The following is a 16,936-nucleotide window of genomic DNA, read 5'->3' as shown; positions in this document are numbered from 1 at the left end:
TTCACTGATGTGGTCATCCTGTCTGGGTTGGCGCCCCCCCTTGGGTTGTGCCATGGCGGAGATCTTTGTGGGCTTTACTCAGCCTGTCTCAGGATAGTAAGTTTACAGTTACAAATTGGTTCACCTTATGACATCCAGGAGGCGTGCATCTAAATCTTTTAAGCTTTATCCTATCCTAGGTATTCCTTAAAGAGGTGGGGGTTTCAGGTGTCTCCGGATGGTGATTGACAGGATAGTAAGTTGGTGGTTGAAGATATCCCTCTAGTGGTGTGGGGCTGTGCATTGGCAAAGTGGGTGGGGTTATATCCTTCCTGTTTGGCCCTGTCCGGGGTGTCCCCGGATGGGGCCACAGTGTCTCCTGACCCTCCTGTCTCAGCCTCCAGTATTTATGCTGCAGTGGTTTATGTGTCGGGGGGCTAGGGTCAGTTTGTTATATCTGGAGTACCTCTCCTGTCCTATTCGGTGTCCTGTGTGAATCTAAGTGTGCGTTCTCTAATTCTCTCCTTCTCTCTTTCTTTCTCTCTCTCGGTGGACCTGAGCCCTAGGACCATGCCCCAGGACTACCTGACATGATGACTCCTTGCTGTCCCCAGTCCACCTGGCCGTGCTGCTGCTCCAGTTTCAACTGTTCTGCCTTATTATTATTCGACCATGCTGGTCATTTATGAACATTTTAACATCTTGGCCATGTTCTGTTATAATCTCCACCCGGCACAGCCAGAAGAGGACTGGCCACCCCACATAGCCTGGTTCCTCTCTAGGTTTCTTCCTAGGTTTTGTCCTTTCTAGGGAGTTTTTCCTAGCCACGGTGCTTCAACACCTGCATTGCTTGCTGTTTGGGTTTTTAGGCTGGGTTTCTGTGCAGCACTTTGAGATATCAGCTGATTTACGAAGGGCCATATAAATACATTTGATTTGATTGATTTGATATTGATATGACTCCTTCTCCTCTATTGATATGACTCCTTCTCCTCTATTGATATGACTCCTTCTCCTCTATTGATATGACTCCTTCTCCTCTATTGATATGACTCTTTCTCCTGTATTGATATGACTCCTTCTCCTCTATTGATATGACTCCTTCTCCTCTATTGATATGACTCCTTCTCCTCTATTGATATGACTCTTTCTCCTGTATTGATATGACTCCTTCTCCTCTATTGATATGACTCTTTCTCCTGTATTGATATGACTCCTTCTCCTCTATTGATATGACTCCTTCTCCTGTATTGATGACTCCTTCTCCTCTATTGATATGACTATTTCTCCTGTATTGCTATGACTCCTTCTCCTCTATTGATATGACTCCTTCTCCTCTATTGATATGACTCTTTCTCCTGTATTGATATGACTCCTTCTCTTGTATTGATATGACTCCTCATTATGTATTGATATGACTCTTTCTCCTGTATTGATATGACTCTTTCTCCTGTATTGATATGACTCTTTCTCCTGTATTGATATGACTCCTTCTCTTGTATTGATATGACTCCTCATTATGTATTGATATGACTCTTTCTCCTGTATTGATATGACTCTTTCTCCTGTATTGCTATGACTCCTTCTCTTGTATTGATATGACTCTTTCTCCTGTATTGCTATGACTCATTCTCTTGTATTGATATGACTCCTCATTATGTATTGATATGACTCTTTCTCCTGTATTGATATGACTCTTTCTAAGTGTGAGGAGCTCTGGTCATAAGCTACTGTTCGTCTCCAGCCAAACATGGACCGACACCCTGTATCTAACAATGGCCTGTGGTCTGCCACTGAGCTGACAGACGGAGAGAAAGAGAGAGCAGCCTGTACACAGCCAGATCGCCTCCTGCATGCCAAATTACCCCCTATTCCCTGGGTAGTGCACTACTTTTGACCCACAATGCTCTGGTCAAAGGTAGTGCACTACCTTTCTCACTCAATCTCTTTAAGAGATAAAGTAGGAGGATTCCTGTAGGAGACACAATAGCGTAGACATGTAATTAACATTGTGTGTGTGCATTATATAAAAAGAGTAGGTAACTTAGGGGTTAAGAGTGTTGGGCCTGTATTTTTTATTTAACCTTTATTTAACTAGGCAAGTCAGTTGAGAACAAATTCTTATTTACAATGACGGCCTACCCCGGCCAAGCCTAAACCCGGACGACTCTGGACCAATTGTACACCGCCCTATGGGACTCCCAATCACGGCCGGTTGTGATACAGCTTTGAATTGAACCAGGTCTGTAGTAACACCTCTAGCACTGAGATGCAGTGCCTTAGACCGCTGCGCCACTTGGGAGCCCAAGTGGAACGAATGTTTGCTGGTTCAAATCCCCGAGCCAACTTGGTTAAAAAGTTGTTGATGTGCCCTTGAGCAAGGTACTTAACCCTAATTGGTCCTGTAAGTAGCTCTGGATAAGAGTGTCTGATAAAATGTATATTGAGGTGTTTATGTTTTTATCCTCACAACGTTCCATTGGGCAAAAACTGGTTGAATAAAGGTTCTTTACACATCATATCAACAACAAAAATGTCATTTGGAAATATTGAATCAAACAGGTAAAACTGATTGGATTTGAAAAAGTCATCAACTTCAGGGAATTTCGTCTTTTTTTCACCCAACGTTTTACCTAAATCTAATAACATGATGACTTGTTTAGATGATTTCACGTTGAATTCACGTTAGTTGACAACTCAACCGAATGTAAATCCAAACCAGACCTTGAACTGAAGTCTGTGCCCAGTGGGATATGAAGGGATGAAACTCAGTGTTTTAAGGCCCAGCCCACTTCTGCCATGTCATGACATACCTGGACCACACACACACACACACACACACACACACACACACACACACACACACACACACACACACACACACACACACACACACACACACACACACACACACACACAGGTAAACACCTGAAGCCCAGGTGCAAAGGAGTTTTGTATGAAGACCAAAGAGGTCTCCCTGGTTGAAAGGTAGCTTTTGATCTGACAGGTCAGGGTGTAAGGTGGAGGGGAGGAAGAGGTGGGGAAGAGGAGGGGGAGAGGAGGAGAAGAGGAGGAGCCACTGTCCAGGAATGACATCTAAAAATGGCACTAACTCACAACATGAACCTCATGAGTAAGGACCTGTGTCACAATTAAGTCACTTCCTTTACATATCTCCTTTCCTTGTCTACTCTCCTTCCCATAGAGACTTTGACGATTATAACACTGTCCATTCCACCAAAACAAAGCAGAATATTGTTACCCCAGCTATACCTCCCTTTCCCCTCTTCATGTTATCAAGCCAAAGACCAGACACCCAAAACCAGACCACCCCAGTCCAGCACAGCCAGCAACCGCCACACCGCTAGTGGAGTTGTTCTGCCAACTTGGATGTCTGCCGAGTTCTACTCATAGGTTTTGAAAACAGCTTGACTGTTTGGGGTTTGAACTGCTTTCACAAAAATATGCAGGTAATTGGCATAGACTATTTATAGTCGCCATATGCCAACCTGAAAATGCGTCATATTGCCTGATTTGCCTCTTGTCTCAGCGCATGACAGAAATGATAGAGCACAGTAGTCTACCAGTGCAAACAAGGAGAGGTGGATTTTATCTTGAGTTTCAAGCTAAGGTAAACCTTTCTAAACAAATGGGAGGCTAACAAGGAAAGTTGCGTGGGTGATAGGAAGACTGCGTGACAGTGACGTCGGCGGTGTTATTAGAAACGATGCGTGACAGGTAAACAAACAGACGTCAAGGCAAATGTGCCCTGAAGCCAAACATACAGACCTCCCTTTAATCCATTGTCAAATTCAGATCGTGTACTCGAACTACCTATTTTTACGACTCAAGAATATCATCCAAAATCAGGCTAAATTCGTTATTTTTCTTACCTTTGATAATATTGTGGATTCTTCTTTCTCTTTCTCCTCATAGCGACCGAGGGGCACCAACAACTCGTCCTCACAACAGATGAAACTCACAGTACATCCCATATAGACGAATTCAGCGAACAATGATCCATTCAATTCAAATCAATGATACGATATATCGTGTTGCGGCTCTGCTCTATTTTTTCAAATCTAAGCTTACGGTCGCAGTTTCCAAAAGACACTCTGAAAAGTCACGCAGGTGAGACAGGCGCGAGTAGTCTACAACCCGTGCTCCAGTCTCCTCAATAAATCTCGCATTGAGAAATTACTCAGTATTCCCGCTGAGATTTGGTGGCTAAAATCCGTCGCCTATCTTTACCCACGCTGGTATGGAGTGGAGCAAAGACACACGAAAATGTGTTTGTAATTCAACTCTGCTCATTCCTCCCTCAGCCTCTCATAACCTGCCCAGTACGACAACTTCCAAAGACTGGTCCCCGTGTGGAACATAAGCATGCTTTCTTCAAATGGATGGGTGTTGAAATATGTTTAGCCTTGAAACGTGTGTCTATTAATGATGATGAATATTATTATTGACCTAATATTTAACTATCGATGAACTACAATACTTCATCCCCATACTGTTATTTATTTTATTTATGTTGCTCATTTGCACCCCAGTATATCTTCTTGCACACTCATCTTCTGCACATCTGTCACTCCAGTGTTTAATTGCTCAATTGTAATTATTTCGCCACTATGGCCTATTAATTGCCTTACCTCCCTTTTCCTACCTCATTTGCACACACTGTATATATACTTTTTCTATTGTATTATTGACTGTATGTTTGTTTTACTCCATGTGTAACTCTGTGTTGTTATATGTGTCCCACTGCTATGCTTTATCTTGGCCAGGTCGCAGCTGTAAATGATAACTTGTTCTCAACTAGCCTACCTGGTTAAATAAAGGTGAAATAAAAAATAAATAAAAAACATATAAACCCTATTGCAATCAACATATTTCTATTGTCCTTTGTAGCTTTCCAAATAGTGTGATAAGAGATTAACAACCACCTGCAACATTATTCCTTGGATTCCATGTCTGCGTCTGAAATGTTTCATCTCCATTTTAGTCATTTAGCAGACACTCTTATCCAGAGTGACTTACAAGCCCAGGTCAAAAGTAGTGCACTATATACAGTAGTGTGTGGGGTGCCATTTCAGACTAAACCCATGTTTGCTGAGTTTACCTGACTTGCCTAGTTAATTAAAGGTTAAATAAAAATAACTACAAACACGTGTTGTTTACACTGCAACAGCCAGATCACACTGAGACTGTTGGAGCCATCTGAACAGGGGGGAATTCTGTCCCCACACCCAGTTATGACGACTTAGAGAGAGTGCTTTACTGGGAGGTCATGGCAGAAAAACAGAAACTGTCAGATTTTTCATGAATGAAAAATGGGACACAGTGAGTGTGTGTATTTTTCCTTTAAATGTGTTGTGTGTGTTTGTGTGTGTGTACATGGTTGTGTGTGCGTTTGCATGCGTGCCTGTGTGTGTGTGTTTTCCTTTATGTGGTGTGTATGTGTGTGTACTGTATGTGAGCATATGCCTACATCATGTGTGTGTTTGACCTACTCTGCTGGCTTCCTCATGCTGATTGATTCAAGGTTGGTAAGGAAGTGCTGAAATAAAGACTTCCTCTAATTTAGTTTATTTATATTCCCATATTATTTGAACTGCGGTTCTCTACTCTGGCTTCCTATCATGGAATATCAGCTGCACTTTCTAGGAGTCAGAAATGACCTGGTATGTACTAAGAAACAACATGGTCAAATTATAATTGCACAGTAACAACACATGCCCCACTTGTTTGTTTCTTTGGGATTCATCCCCAGTGCATGTTTGATTGAATTCCACCCATGGTTGTTTTGCAGGTCGGAGGAGAGGGTTGTTGTTGCATCAGAGTGACCTCATCACGTTGCAGGGTTGGATAATGCCTCTCTGGGGGGAGAAGTTAAGGATAGAGTCTTATGTTGAGAACTGAGCCTTCTCCTGAAGGACCCTCACTGCTCCTGCTTAAAACCACACGTTTCATGTTTACAGCTCATTGGTCAAGCCTGACCAGTAACTCTCTCTCTCTCTCTCTCTCTCTCTCTCTCTCTCTCTCTCTCTCTCTCTCTCTCTCTCTCTCTCTCTCTCTCTCTCTCTCTCTCTCTCATTCTCTCAATTCAATTCAATTCAATTTGCTTTATTGGCATGACGTAACAATGTACATATTGCCAAAGCTTACTTTGGATATTTACAATATAAAAATGAGAATCAAAATTGTCAACGGGACAACAGTAACAGCAATAACCAAGGGTCAAAATGACTGTACATTCAACAATAACAATAAGTATACAGTAGAGGTCATGTGCAGGTTGGTTGGTCTGTCAGACACGGTCCCTCAACTTATGGCAGGCAGCAATGTAGTGCCCTGCCAACCCACAGCTCTCTGCGTCCTCCCCCAACAGGACGGGTAGCCTACTCTCATCAGAGAGGTCTTTGAAACCTTGAATAAGGGTTTCAAATTTGGGGAAATTGCGCTCGCTAATTGTTTTATATTTCTGACATTTTGTCAGGAAATGCAGCTCCGTCTCAGGTTCTGCTGTGGTGCAGTGGTTGCATAGCCTTTCCTCTACAGGGAGCCAGGTTTTCCTGTGTCTACCCTTCTCAATGGCAAGGCTGTGCTCACTGAGCCTGTACTTCGTCAAGGTTTTTCTAAGGTTTTGATCAGTAACCATGGTCAAATATTTAGCCACAGTGTACTGTCGATTTTGGGCCAGATAGCACTGCATTTTGCTTTGTGTTTGTGCTTGTGTTTCCCAATTTTCCTGTGTTGTAATTTGGTTTATCCTGATTGATTGGATGTTCTGGTCCTGAGGCTTATTATTGTTATATTCATACACAGTATTTTAATTGTAATAAATTAAGACTTTATTGTATTAATCTCCTATTTGCATATTGGATTGTGCCTCAGGTGTGTTAGTAGAACAGGTTTGTGAACTCAGCCCCAGGACCAGCTGGATGAAGGGACTCTTTTCTTTGCTCAGCTCTTGGCATTGCAGGGCTTGGTAGTGATATGAGAGGATATCACTGTATTTTAGATGTTTCCAAAACCTAATTCTTTTTTGAGTTTTTATTATTAGTGGATATTGGCCTAATTCTGCCCTGCATGCATTGTTTGTAATTTCCTCTCTCTCTCTTTCTCTCTCTCTCTCTCTCTCTCTCTCTCTCTCTCTCTCTCTCTCTCTCTCTCTCTCTCTCTCTCTCTCTCTCTCTCTCTCTTCTCTTTCTCTCTCTCTCTTTCTCTCTCTCACACACACACACTGCTATTCCTTGTGCTCTGCTCAACAAGGTATAACAGTGTTTGGAATGAGGCCGATAAAACACATCTGTCCAATCCCTGGAGTAAGATCAGGTTCATAATGAGGTTGCTATGCAGTAGTTGTGGAGTAGTATATCTGTAGGTATGTCAGTCTCTCTGGGGGACTGGTTCAATGCCAGAACACCACTCATACAGAGAAGAACCAACTTTTCTATCATGTTTATTTGCTCTCACGTTTAATATGATAATCACTCATAATGAAACTGTACGTTGACTACAGTAGCTGAGAACAAGCATCTGTGCTAGTTGAAGAGGAATATGTAGCAGCTGGCAGAGTGTACCATGTGTGAAATGGGTGTCTCACACACACACCTTCTCATGTTTATCCACACACACACACACACACACACACACACACACACACACACACACACACACACACACACACACACACACACACACACACACACACACACACACACACACACACACACACACACACACACTACTCATGTTCATCTGACACCCTGTTGTGCTGGGAGCATGTCTGGTGCATCAGCAGGGTGCACACACACACACACACACACACACACACACACACACACACACACACACACACATCTGACACTCCGTAGAGCAGAAAAACAAATTTGGGACATGAAAGACTGTAAAAACACCATCACATCTGCTAAAGGAATTTACATTTTTAAAATCTGCTCCTAAGTATTCCCACTCATAATAGATGTGATCGTATACATTTAAGCAAGGTTTGAAATGACTATGTCAAATATGATATCTGTTTGGGTCCATTTGCAGTCCACCAATGATTTGTAATTATGTTCTTGCCCCCTGACCATCCGCTGAAGAAACAATTGTGCCACAGCTGAATCTAGTTGATGATCCTGCCCTAGAGGCCGGAGTGTGTTTGATCTGTCAGCAGGCTGTCCAGGGCTGATGACATGCTTGAGGCCACCCAAAGACCTTGGCACCTTGGGAAAGAACATGGTGGGTTCATATTTCTGTGGTTTTTAGGTGTGTTTGTGAGTGTGTGTAAAATTAGTACTGCTTGCGTCATTGAAAAATCTTATCATGGCCTAATTCTGAATTTCTAATTAGTTCCACAGTTTCTCTTGAAAATGTGTCTCCAAGTAAATATTGGCACTGCTCAATTGCATTGTCCATCTTTTAAGCAAGTGAAACGGCCACAGAAACAGACTATCCTTCCAGGCTGTTAGTTTAACATCTTCCTAAAGCTCCCTTAAAGCTACGATATGTAAGTTTTGGGGCAACCCAACCATAATTCACATAGAAATGTTAGTTACAGATCTGTCATTCTCATTGAAAGAAAGTCGAAGAAGCGGTAGTGTCAAGCCCTGACCATAGTTTGTTTTGTATGTTTCTATGTTTTGTTTGGCCAGGGTGTGATCTGAGTGGGCATTCTATGTTGTATGTCTAGTTTGTCTGTTTCTGTGTTTGGCCTGATATGGTTCTCAATCAGAGGCAGGTGTTAGTCGTTGTCTCTGATTGGGAACCATATTTAGGTAGCCTGTTTTGTCATTGTGGGTTGTGGGTGATTGTCTATGTTAGTTGCTTGTGGCAGCACAGTTCTTATAGCGGCGATTTTCGTTTATTGGTTTGTATTCAGTGTTCAGTGCTTTCTTGAATTAAAATATCATCATGAACACATACCACGCTGCATTTTGGTCCGCTTCTTACGCCGATCGGGACAGGTAGTTTCTACTTTCAACGTTTCCCATTCCTAAGTTTTGTTATTTGTGTCTTTTAATTTTGGTTTTGTACAATAGCTTAAAATATTTTTGATTATGGAAAATATATTAGGTGAACTATTAGAATTTTAGCAACCAGGAAATGGCAGAGCATCTCTAAGGCCCTTGGGGAGCATGTAGGTAATGAGTACTGCGTCGTTGTTTTGGGGTTAGGAGCCTCTCTGTGGGAGGGATGATTCCCACTATCTGATAATTATATTGGTCAGGGGTCAGGCCCAGGAATTTGTCTTGGATGTATTACACAATGGCCCCTACAGGACTGTAAGTGAGGTGGAATACTCCGGAATACACAGCGAAACTGTGGCCACCTGCTCCAAACCGGTAGTGTTGGACTAGAAGTCTTGTACAGGGGATGAGAGAGATACAGATTATTTTTAAAGGACGACAAAACTTTTGTTTTGTCTCACCCCCCACCCCTCTCCCTCCCTTCCCCCTCTGTCTCGTTCTCTCTCGTACTCTCTATCTCTCGTACTCTCTCGCGTGTTTCTTACTCTGAGATGTTTTGACAGATGTGCAAGGTGGAGCGGGAGGATAAGGCTGTGCTTTTTCTACAAATCCCCTTTTATTCAATATACACACAACGCTGTTCTGGAGTAAAGAGAGGATATGCATTTGTTGTTATTGAAAGCCCACCACAGGAGGTTGGTGGCATCTTAATTGGGGAGGACGGGCTCATAGTAATGACTGGAGCTGAATAGGTGGAATGGTTTCAAATACATTCCATTTGCTCTGTTTCGGTCATTATTATGATCCGTTCTCCCCTCAGCAGCCTCCACTGAAGGCCACCTCTCCTGTCACGACTTCTACCGAAGGCGGCTCCTCTCCTTGTTCGGGCGACGTCACCGGCTTTCTAGTCATCGCCTCCATTTTTCATATGTCCATTTGTTTTGTCTTCTTCCATACACACCTGGTTTTCATTCCCAAATCAATCTACTTGTATTTAGTCCTCTGTTCCCCACCATGTCTTCGTGTGTAATTGTTCATTGTAAATGGTGTTTGTTCACACGCGATACTTTTATAGTTTATGTTCGTTGAGTTTGCCTGTTCACTCTACTCTGCTCTCCTACACCTGACTTCGCCTCCCTTACACAGCCTCTGCTCTCCTACACCTGACTTCGCCTCCCTTACACAGCCTCTGCTCTCCTACACCTGACTTTGCCTCCCTTACACAGCCTTTACATCTCCATTTGATTTGTCACAGACATTTGTTTTGTTTGTTTCCAATTTTATCTGCAGTCCTGAAGTTATTCCTGACACACTAAAGAAACTGTAACATTTGAGTTGTTAACAACTTTAGAAGTTAGTTCCAGATCAAGAACTGAAAGACAAGGCATTCTTCCCTGAGGACAGACCCTCACCATAACCAAAACAGTTATTTAACTGTGCTAAGGTTACCTTTCTGAGTTTGTGTAAACACTGAAAACCATTCAGCCAAAACCTTATAGAGGTACAAGTACCTTCAGTCCTAGTGCACTATGACCTTAAGGTCAAACTAAACTGTCTTTAGGTTCATATCTGCACATTGGGGTTAGCTACAGCTATTAGGTAGCTGTGGCAACTTGATGTGACCACCTGGGGGTTTGGGAAGGTCATAGGTGAGGGTCAAGCTAGTGTTACAAGTGGACATTTGAGGACAGCAGAGATTGACATGGGGATATCCTGTGGTGGCATGGGGCTGTGTGATCATCCCAAGGGGAGAAGAGAGAGAAAAGAAAGAGCATGAGAGAGATAATAGAAGAGATGGGTGAAGGAGGACAGGAATAGGGTGCACTGAGGAAGGGAAAGATATAGCCAATAAAGTGAAGGAGAGACAGGAAGAGAGAGGAGGTTATGTGAAGAGGGATGAGGAGGAAGAGAAGGAGAGACAGGAAGAGAGAGGAGGGCAGGGCATGTGAAGAGGGATGGGGAGAAAAAGGAGAGACAGGAAGAGAGAGGAGGGCATGTGAAGAGGGATGGGGAGAAAGAGAAGGACAGACAGGAAGAGAGAGGAGGTTATGTGAAGAGGGATGAGGAGGAAGAGAAGGAGAGACAGGAAGAGAGAGGTCATGTGAAGAGGGATGAGGAGAAAGAGAGACAAATAAAAGGAGGGATGAGGAGAAAGAGAAGGAGAGACAGGAAGAGAGAGGAGGTCATGTGAAGAGGGATGAGGAGAAAGAGAAGGAGAGACAGGAAGAGAGAGGAGGGCATGTGAAGAGGGATGGGGAGAAAGAGAAGGACAGACAGGAAGAGAGAGGAGGTTATGTGAAGAGGGATGAGGAGGAAGAGAAGGAGAGACAGGAAGAGAGAGGAGGTCATGTGAAGAGGGATGAGGAGAAAGAGAGACAAATAAAAGGAGGGATGAGGAGAAAGAGAAGGAGAGACAGGAAGAGAGAGGAGGTCATGTGAAGAGGGATGAGGAGAAAGAGAAGGAGAGACAGGAAGAGAGAAGAGGTCATGTGAAGAGGGATGGGGAGAAAGAGAAGGAGAGACAGGAAGAGAGAGGAGGTTATGTGAAGAGGGATGAGGAGAAAGAGAAGGAAAGACAGGAAGAGACAGGAGAAAATGTGAAGAGGGATGAGGAGAAAGAGAAGGAGAGACAGGAAGAGACAGGAGAAAATGTGAAGAGGGATGAGGAGAAAGAGAGACAAATAAAAGGAGGGATGATTTAGTGATAAAGAGATACAGGAGAGAGTGTGTACGGGTGAGGTAGAGAGAGATACAGGGAGTGAGGACAGGGGTGACAGAGTTCCTTGGCTGTCTTTTTTTGTCATTAGTCCACTGTTGATACAGTCCCAACATGTTTTCCTGTCAGCAGTCAAGTTTTCAATATATTGGACTAAAGATATGTATCTTGAAGATTTGGTTGATGATATGCAAAACATGTTGGTACTGTATCAACAGTAGAGTAATGATTCCTTCCCCCTCTCTCTCTCTCTCTCTCTCTCTCTCCCTCTCTCACCACTCCCTATACACATAATCCAAACAGAAGACAGGTCCAATATCATAACTGTGACATACTCTGGGCAGCTTTTAAATAGTAGTGACCTCATTTTGGCTGTCCTCACCAGCTAGCTAATCAGGAGGCCTATGGAGCAGTCAGAGCTGGTATCCCATTCAGACCCATGTAATGACTGCCCTCTGCTGGTGAATGGGGGTAATAGTCATTTGGTAATAACAGATAGAACACATGGGTAATAAACTGGCTGTAGGGCCTTCTTAATACCAAACACTAGAAGGGAGCCAATTATAGCCTTTTGAACCATGTATGGTGAGATAGCTTGCCTGAGACCTAAAATACATCTGCCAGCCCCTGGAAGGTAACTTTTTTTGTTTTGACTCTGGAGTGTTGAAAGATTTGGAACTAGTTGGTCACATCACAGTTGAGTTTATTGTGTCATACAACAGAGGGCATTATATACATGTACAGACACCAGGGGCATTAGTTTATGGAGGGACATTAAAGAACACATACATACAGGAGCAGCCTGATCGTGCCAGCACATATTCAATGTCAAGCAAGGAATGTTAGACGACAATATGTTACAAAGGGACAATCTTATACGTTATTCAAAGCAGGGTTGGAGTTCATTCCATTTCAATTCCAGTCAGTTCAGAAAGTGAACCAAACTCCAATTTGAATTTTAAAAATGTCCTCATTGAAAAGCATTGGAATTGGAAATTTAGGGTGCTTCCTGAATTGAAATGGAATTGACCCCAACCCTGATTCAAAGTAATGTGGAGACAACCTGTCAGATCAATCATAACAGTCCATTCCCTTCTGAGGTCTGGGATGTGGACCTGCTAAATCGAGACGACGACCCCCTCTCTGGTCCTCGTGACTTCCTGACCAGGGCACCCAGGTTCCCCCTGAACTTCTCCCCCACGAAGGCATACAGCACTGGGTTAACAAAGCTGTGGACCAGGGCCAGGCTGTGGGTGACCTGGAGGGCCAGGTCCACCCTGTTCCTCACAGCACAGTCGAAGTGCACCAGCTTGGCCCTCATCAGGGTGTCGGCCATCACCGTCATGTGTAACGGCGTCCAGCACAGGAGGAAGGCGAACACCACGGCAATGATGACCCGCATGGCCCTGTGCTTCTGGAAGCCGCTCGTCTGCAGCAACCGGGCCACGGTGATGCTGTAGCACGCCACCATGATGACTAGTGGGAGCAGGAACCCTAGGATGTGGCGTAGGCCGCGAGTAGCGAGCCGCCAGTGGGTGGCGCTGCTGAGGTCGAAGTGCTCAGCACACCTCGTCGGACCACCGCTCTGGGGCGTGAAGGCGTCGTTGAAGAGGGCAGGGAGAGAGAGGGCGCCCCCCAGAGCCCAGATGAAGGTGCAGGCGTACCATCTGCAGGCCCTTCGGCGCCCCTTACGGGACTTGGCGGGGCGAACGATCACCAGGTAGCGGTCGACACTGATACACACCAGGAACAGGATGCTGGTGTAGAAGCTAGCCTCCATAACCAGGCTGAGGAACTTACACAGGAAGTCACCAAAGATCCAGCCGTGGAGCGTGGCAGCAGCCCAGAAGGGCAGGGTCAGAGCCAGCAGCCCGTCAGCTACAGTCAGGTGAAACAGATAGACGTCGGATGGGGTCAGGGACTGTTGACTGAAGCCAATCACGAGCCCCACAAGTAGGTTACCAGGAACAGCCAATAGGAAGATGGCGATGTGAAGGACACACAGGAATATGACGGCACCGGGAGAAAGGGGCTGAGCTGCACAGGACAATGTGTTAAAGTTCAGGTCAAAGGAGGTGATGTTGAAGTAATAGGAGTCGTTGGCTGAATTGTAATCATAGTCCAGGACATATGATTGTTCTAGCTCTGTTGGAGATGGGAAAACAGTAGTCAATGGGGATCTTTTTATGATATGATCACTTAGTCTTATACTGTTTTTCTATCTAAAGCTTCCTATACAGTCAACAGATGTACATGTCTTTCTACAGATCTATCCATCACATCCTCCATCCACCCACCCAAACAAACCCTTCCGTCCGTCCGTCCGTCCACCCACCCAAACCCATCCAACCACCCACCCACCCATCCATCTATCCATCCATCCATCCATCCACCCACCCAAACCCATCCATCCAACCAACCACCCACCCAAACCCATCCATCCACCCACCCAAACCCACCCATCCATCTATCCATCCACCCACCCAAACCCTTCTGTCCATCCACCCACCCAAACCCATCCATCATCCATCCATCCACCCACCCATCCATCCATCTATCCATCCACCCACCCACCCACCCAAACCCATCCATCCACCCACCCAAACCCATCCATCCAACCACCCACCCAAACCCACCCATCCATCTATCCATCCACCTACCCAAACCCTTCTGTCCATCCACCCACCCAAACCCATCCATCATCCATCCATCCACCCACCCAAACCCATCCATCCACCCACCCAAACCCACCCATCCATCTATCCACCCACCCACCCACCCAAACCCATCCATCCACCCATTCACCCAAACCCATCCATCCACCCACTCAAACCCATCCATCCACCCAAACCCATCCATCCACCCACTCAAACCCATCCATCCACCCAAACCCATCCATCCACCCACTCAAACCCATCCATCCACCCAAACCCATCCATCCACCCACTCAAACCCATCAATCCATCCACCCACTCAAGCCCATCCATCCACCCAAACCCATCCCTTCATTCATCCAAACCCATCCATCCATCCATCCACCCAAACCCATCCATTCCATCCAAACCCATCCCTTCATCAATTCATCCACCCAAACTCATCCATTCGCCCAAACTCATCCATCAATCCATCCAAACCCATCCATCCATCCACCCACTCAAACCCATCAATCCATCCACCCAAACCCATCCATCCACCCACTCAAGCCCATCCATCCATCCAAACCCATCCCTTTATCCATCCAAACCCATCCATCCATCCACCCAAACCCATCCATTCCACCCAAACCCATCCATTCATCCATCCAAACCCATCCATTCATCCACCCAAACTCATCCATCAATCCACTCAAACCCATCCATCCATCCAAACCCATCCCTTCATCCATTCATCCACCCAAACTCTTCCTTCCATTCACCCACACCCATCCAACCATCAACCCAAACTCATCAATCCACCCGAACTCATCCATCCATCCACCCAAACCCATCCATCCATCCATCCACCAAAACCCATCCACCAATCCACCAAAACCCATCCATCCATCCACCCAAACCATCCATCCCTTCCAAACCCATTCCTTCATCCATTCATCCACCCAAACTCATCCATCCATCTGCCCAAACCCACCCACCCATCCATCTATCCATCCACCAAAACCCATCCATCCACCCACCCACCCACTCAAACCCATCCACTCACCCATCCATCTATCCATCATCCAAACCCATCCATCCACCCACTCAAACCCATCCATCCATCCACTCACCCATCCATCTATCCATCAATCCATCCACCAAAACCCATCCATCATCCAAACCCATCCATCCACCCAAACCTATCCATCCACCCACTCAAACCCATCCATCCACTCACCCATCCATCTATCCATCAATCCATCCACCAAAACCCATCCATCGTCCAAACCCATCCATCCACCCAAACCCATCCCGTCATCCATTCATCCATCCAAACCCATCCAGCCATCTATCAAACCTATCCACCCAAACCCATCCATCCATACAAACACATCCACCCGTCCATCCATCCACTCAAACCCATTCATCCAGCCATCTACCAAACCTATCCATCCATTCCAACCCATTCATCCAGCCATCCATCCATATATCCACCCAAACCCATCAATCCACCCAAACCCATCCATCCACCCAAACCAGCCATCCAAATACATTCCTTCATCCATTCAGCCATCCAAACTCATCCGCCCAAACTCATCCATCGAACAATCCATCCAAACTCATCCATCCATCCACCCAGTCTCATCCATCCACCCAAACCCATCCATCCACCCAAACCCATCCATCCACCCATCCAAACCCATCCATCTATCCACCCACCCAAATTCATCCACCGATCCATCGACTCAAACCCATCCATCCCAACCCATCCATCATCTACCAAACCCATCCATCTACCCATCCACTCAAACCCATCCATCCATCTATCCAAACCCATCCATCATCTACCAAACCCATCCATCCACCCACCCAAACCCATTCATCCACCCACCCACCCAAACCCATCCATCCATCCACCCACCCATCCATCCACCTAAATCCATCCCTCCATCCGAATTTCATGAGTATTCTACAAACTGTATAGGTTCTCACCTGTCATTTTTGCAACCAGCTCTATTATAATGAAGAGGGAATTGCCACTGTTTTAAAGACATCACAGCTGGGATGGAAGTGTCAAGATATCCTGTTTAGTGACCAATATTGTGTCACTGCACGTGCGTCATTTGTCAGCCTCAAATTCTGCCTCCTCAATGATTAGAAATGAAAGTTATACACTCCACTTTTTCATTGAATTATCAAAGAGTTTGACAATAGTTTGGAACTTTTTAGACAGTTTCTTTTTCTGTCAGCTGTTGGTGAATCTGAGAGGACATTACTATATATATTATGGCAAGATAGAGACAGACAGAGAAAGACTAGCCTGTTGTGCTAGCTGATTAGCTGTTGTTGTCTCACCTACTGTTTTAGCTACTGTTTTAGCTAGCTCTCCCAATTCAACACCTGTGATTACTGTATGTCTCTCTCAAATGTCAATATGCCTTGTATACTGTTGTTCAGGTTAGTTATCATTGTTTTAGTTCACAATGGAGCCCCTAGTTCCACTCTTCATACCCCTGATACCTCCTTTGTCCCACCTCCCACACATGCGGTGACCTCACCCATTACAACCAGCATGTCCAGAGATACAACCTCTGTCATCATCACCCAGTGCCTGGGCTTACCGCCGC

The 16,936-nt window shown here is 45.1% G+C and overlaps 2 protein-coding genes across 2 annotated transcripts in view; both read right to left on the bottom strand.

Moving 5' to 3' along the window:
• Nucleotides 1–4,355, bottom strand: part of LOC118375881 (tensin-like) — a 337,660-nt gene extending 333,305 nt beyond the window's left edge. The window contains exon 1 of the mRNA XM_052513966.1: nucleotides 3,873–4,355. Coding sequence (XP_052369926.1) covers nucleotides 3,873–3,974 — 102 coding nt within the window. The 5' untranslated portion in view covers nucleotides 3,975–4,355. The remainder of the gene's footprint in view (nucleotides 1–3,872) is intronic.
• An 8,004-nt stretch (nucleotides 4,356–12,359) lies between these two features.
• On the bottom strand, nucleotides 12,360–16,362 carry LOC118377009 (C-X-C chemokine receptor type 1-like). Its single transcript, XM_052513962.1, has 2 exons — nucleotides 16,302–16,362; nucleotides 12,360–13,818 (listed from the first exon to the last, which is right to left on the bottom strand). Exons 1-2 carry the CDS (start codon nucleotides 16,306–16,308, stop codon nucleotides 12,749–12,751), a joined length of 1,077 nt encoding a protein of 358 aa, XP_052369922.1. The 5' UTR covers nucleotides 16,309–16,362; the 3' UTR covers nucleotides 12,360–12,748.
• Nucleotides 16,363–16,936: the final 574 nt, after the last annotated feature.

This window comes from Oncorhynchus keta, unplaced genomic scaffold, assembly GCF_023373465.1.
Source record: "Oncorhynchus keta strain PuntledgeMale-10-30-2019 unplaced genomic scaffold, Oket_V2 Un_scaffold_14384_pilon_pilon, whole genome shotgun sequence".
Taxonomy (NCBI): Eukaryota; Metazoa; Chordata; class Actinopteri; order Salmoniformes; family Salmonidae; genus Oncorhynchus; species Oncorhynchus keta.
This window is presented reverse-complemented; position numbering and strand designations above follow the sequence as displayed.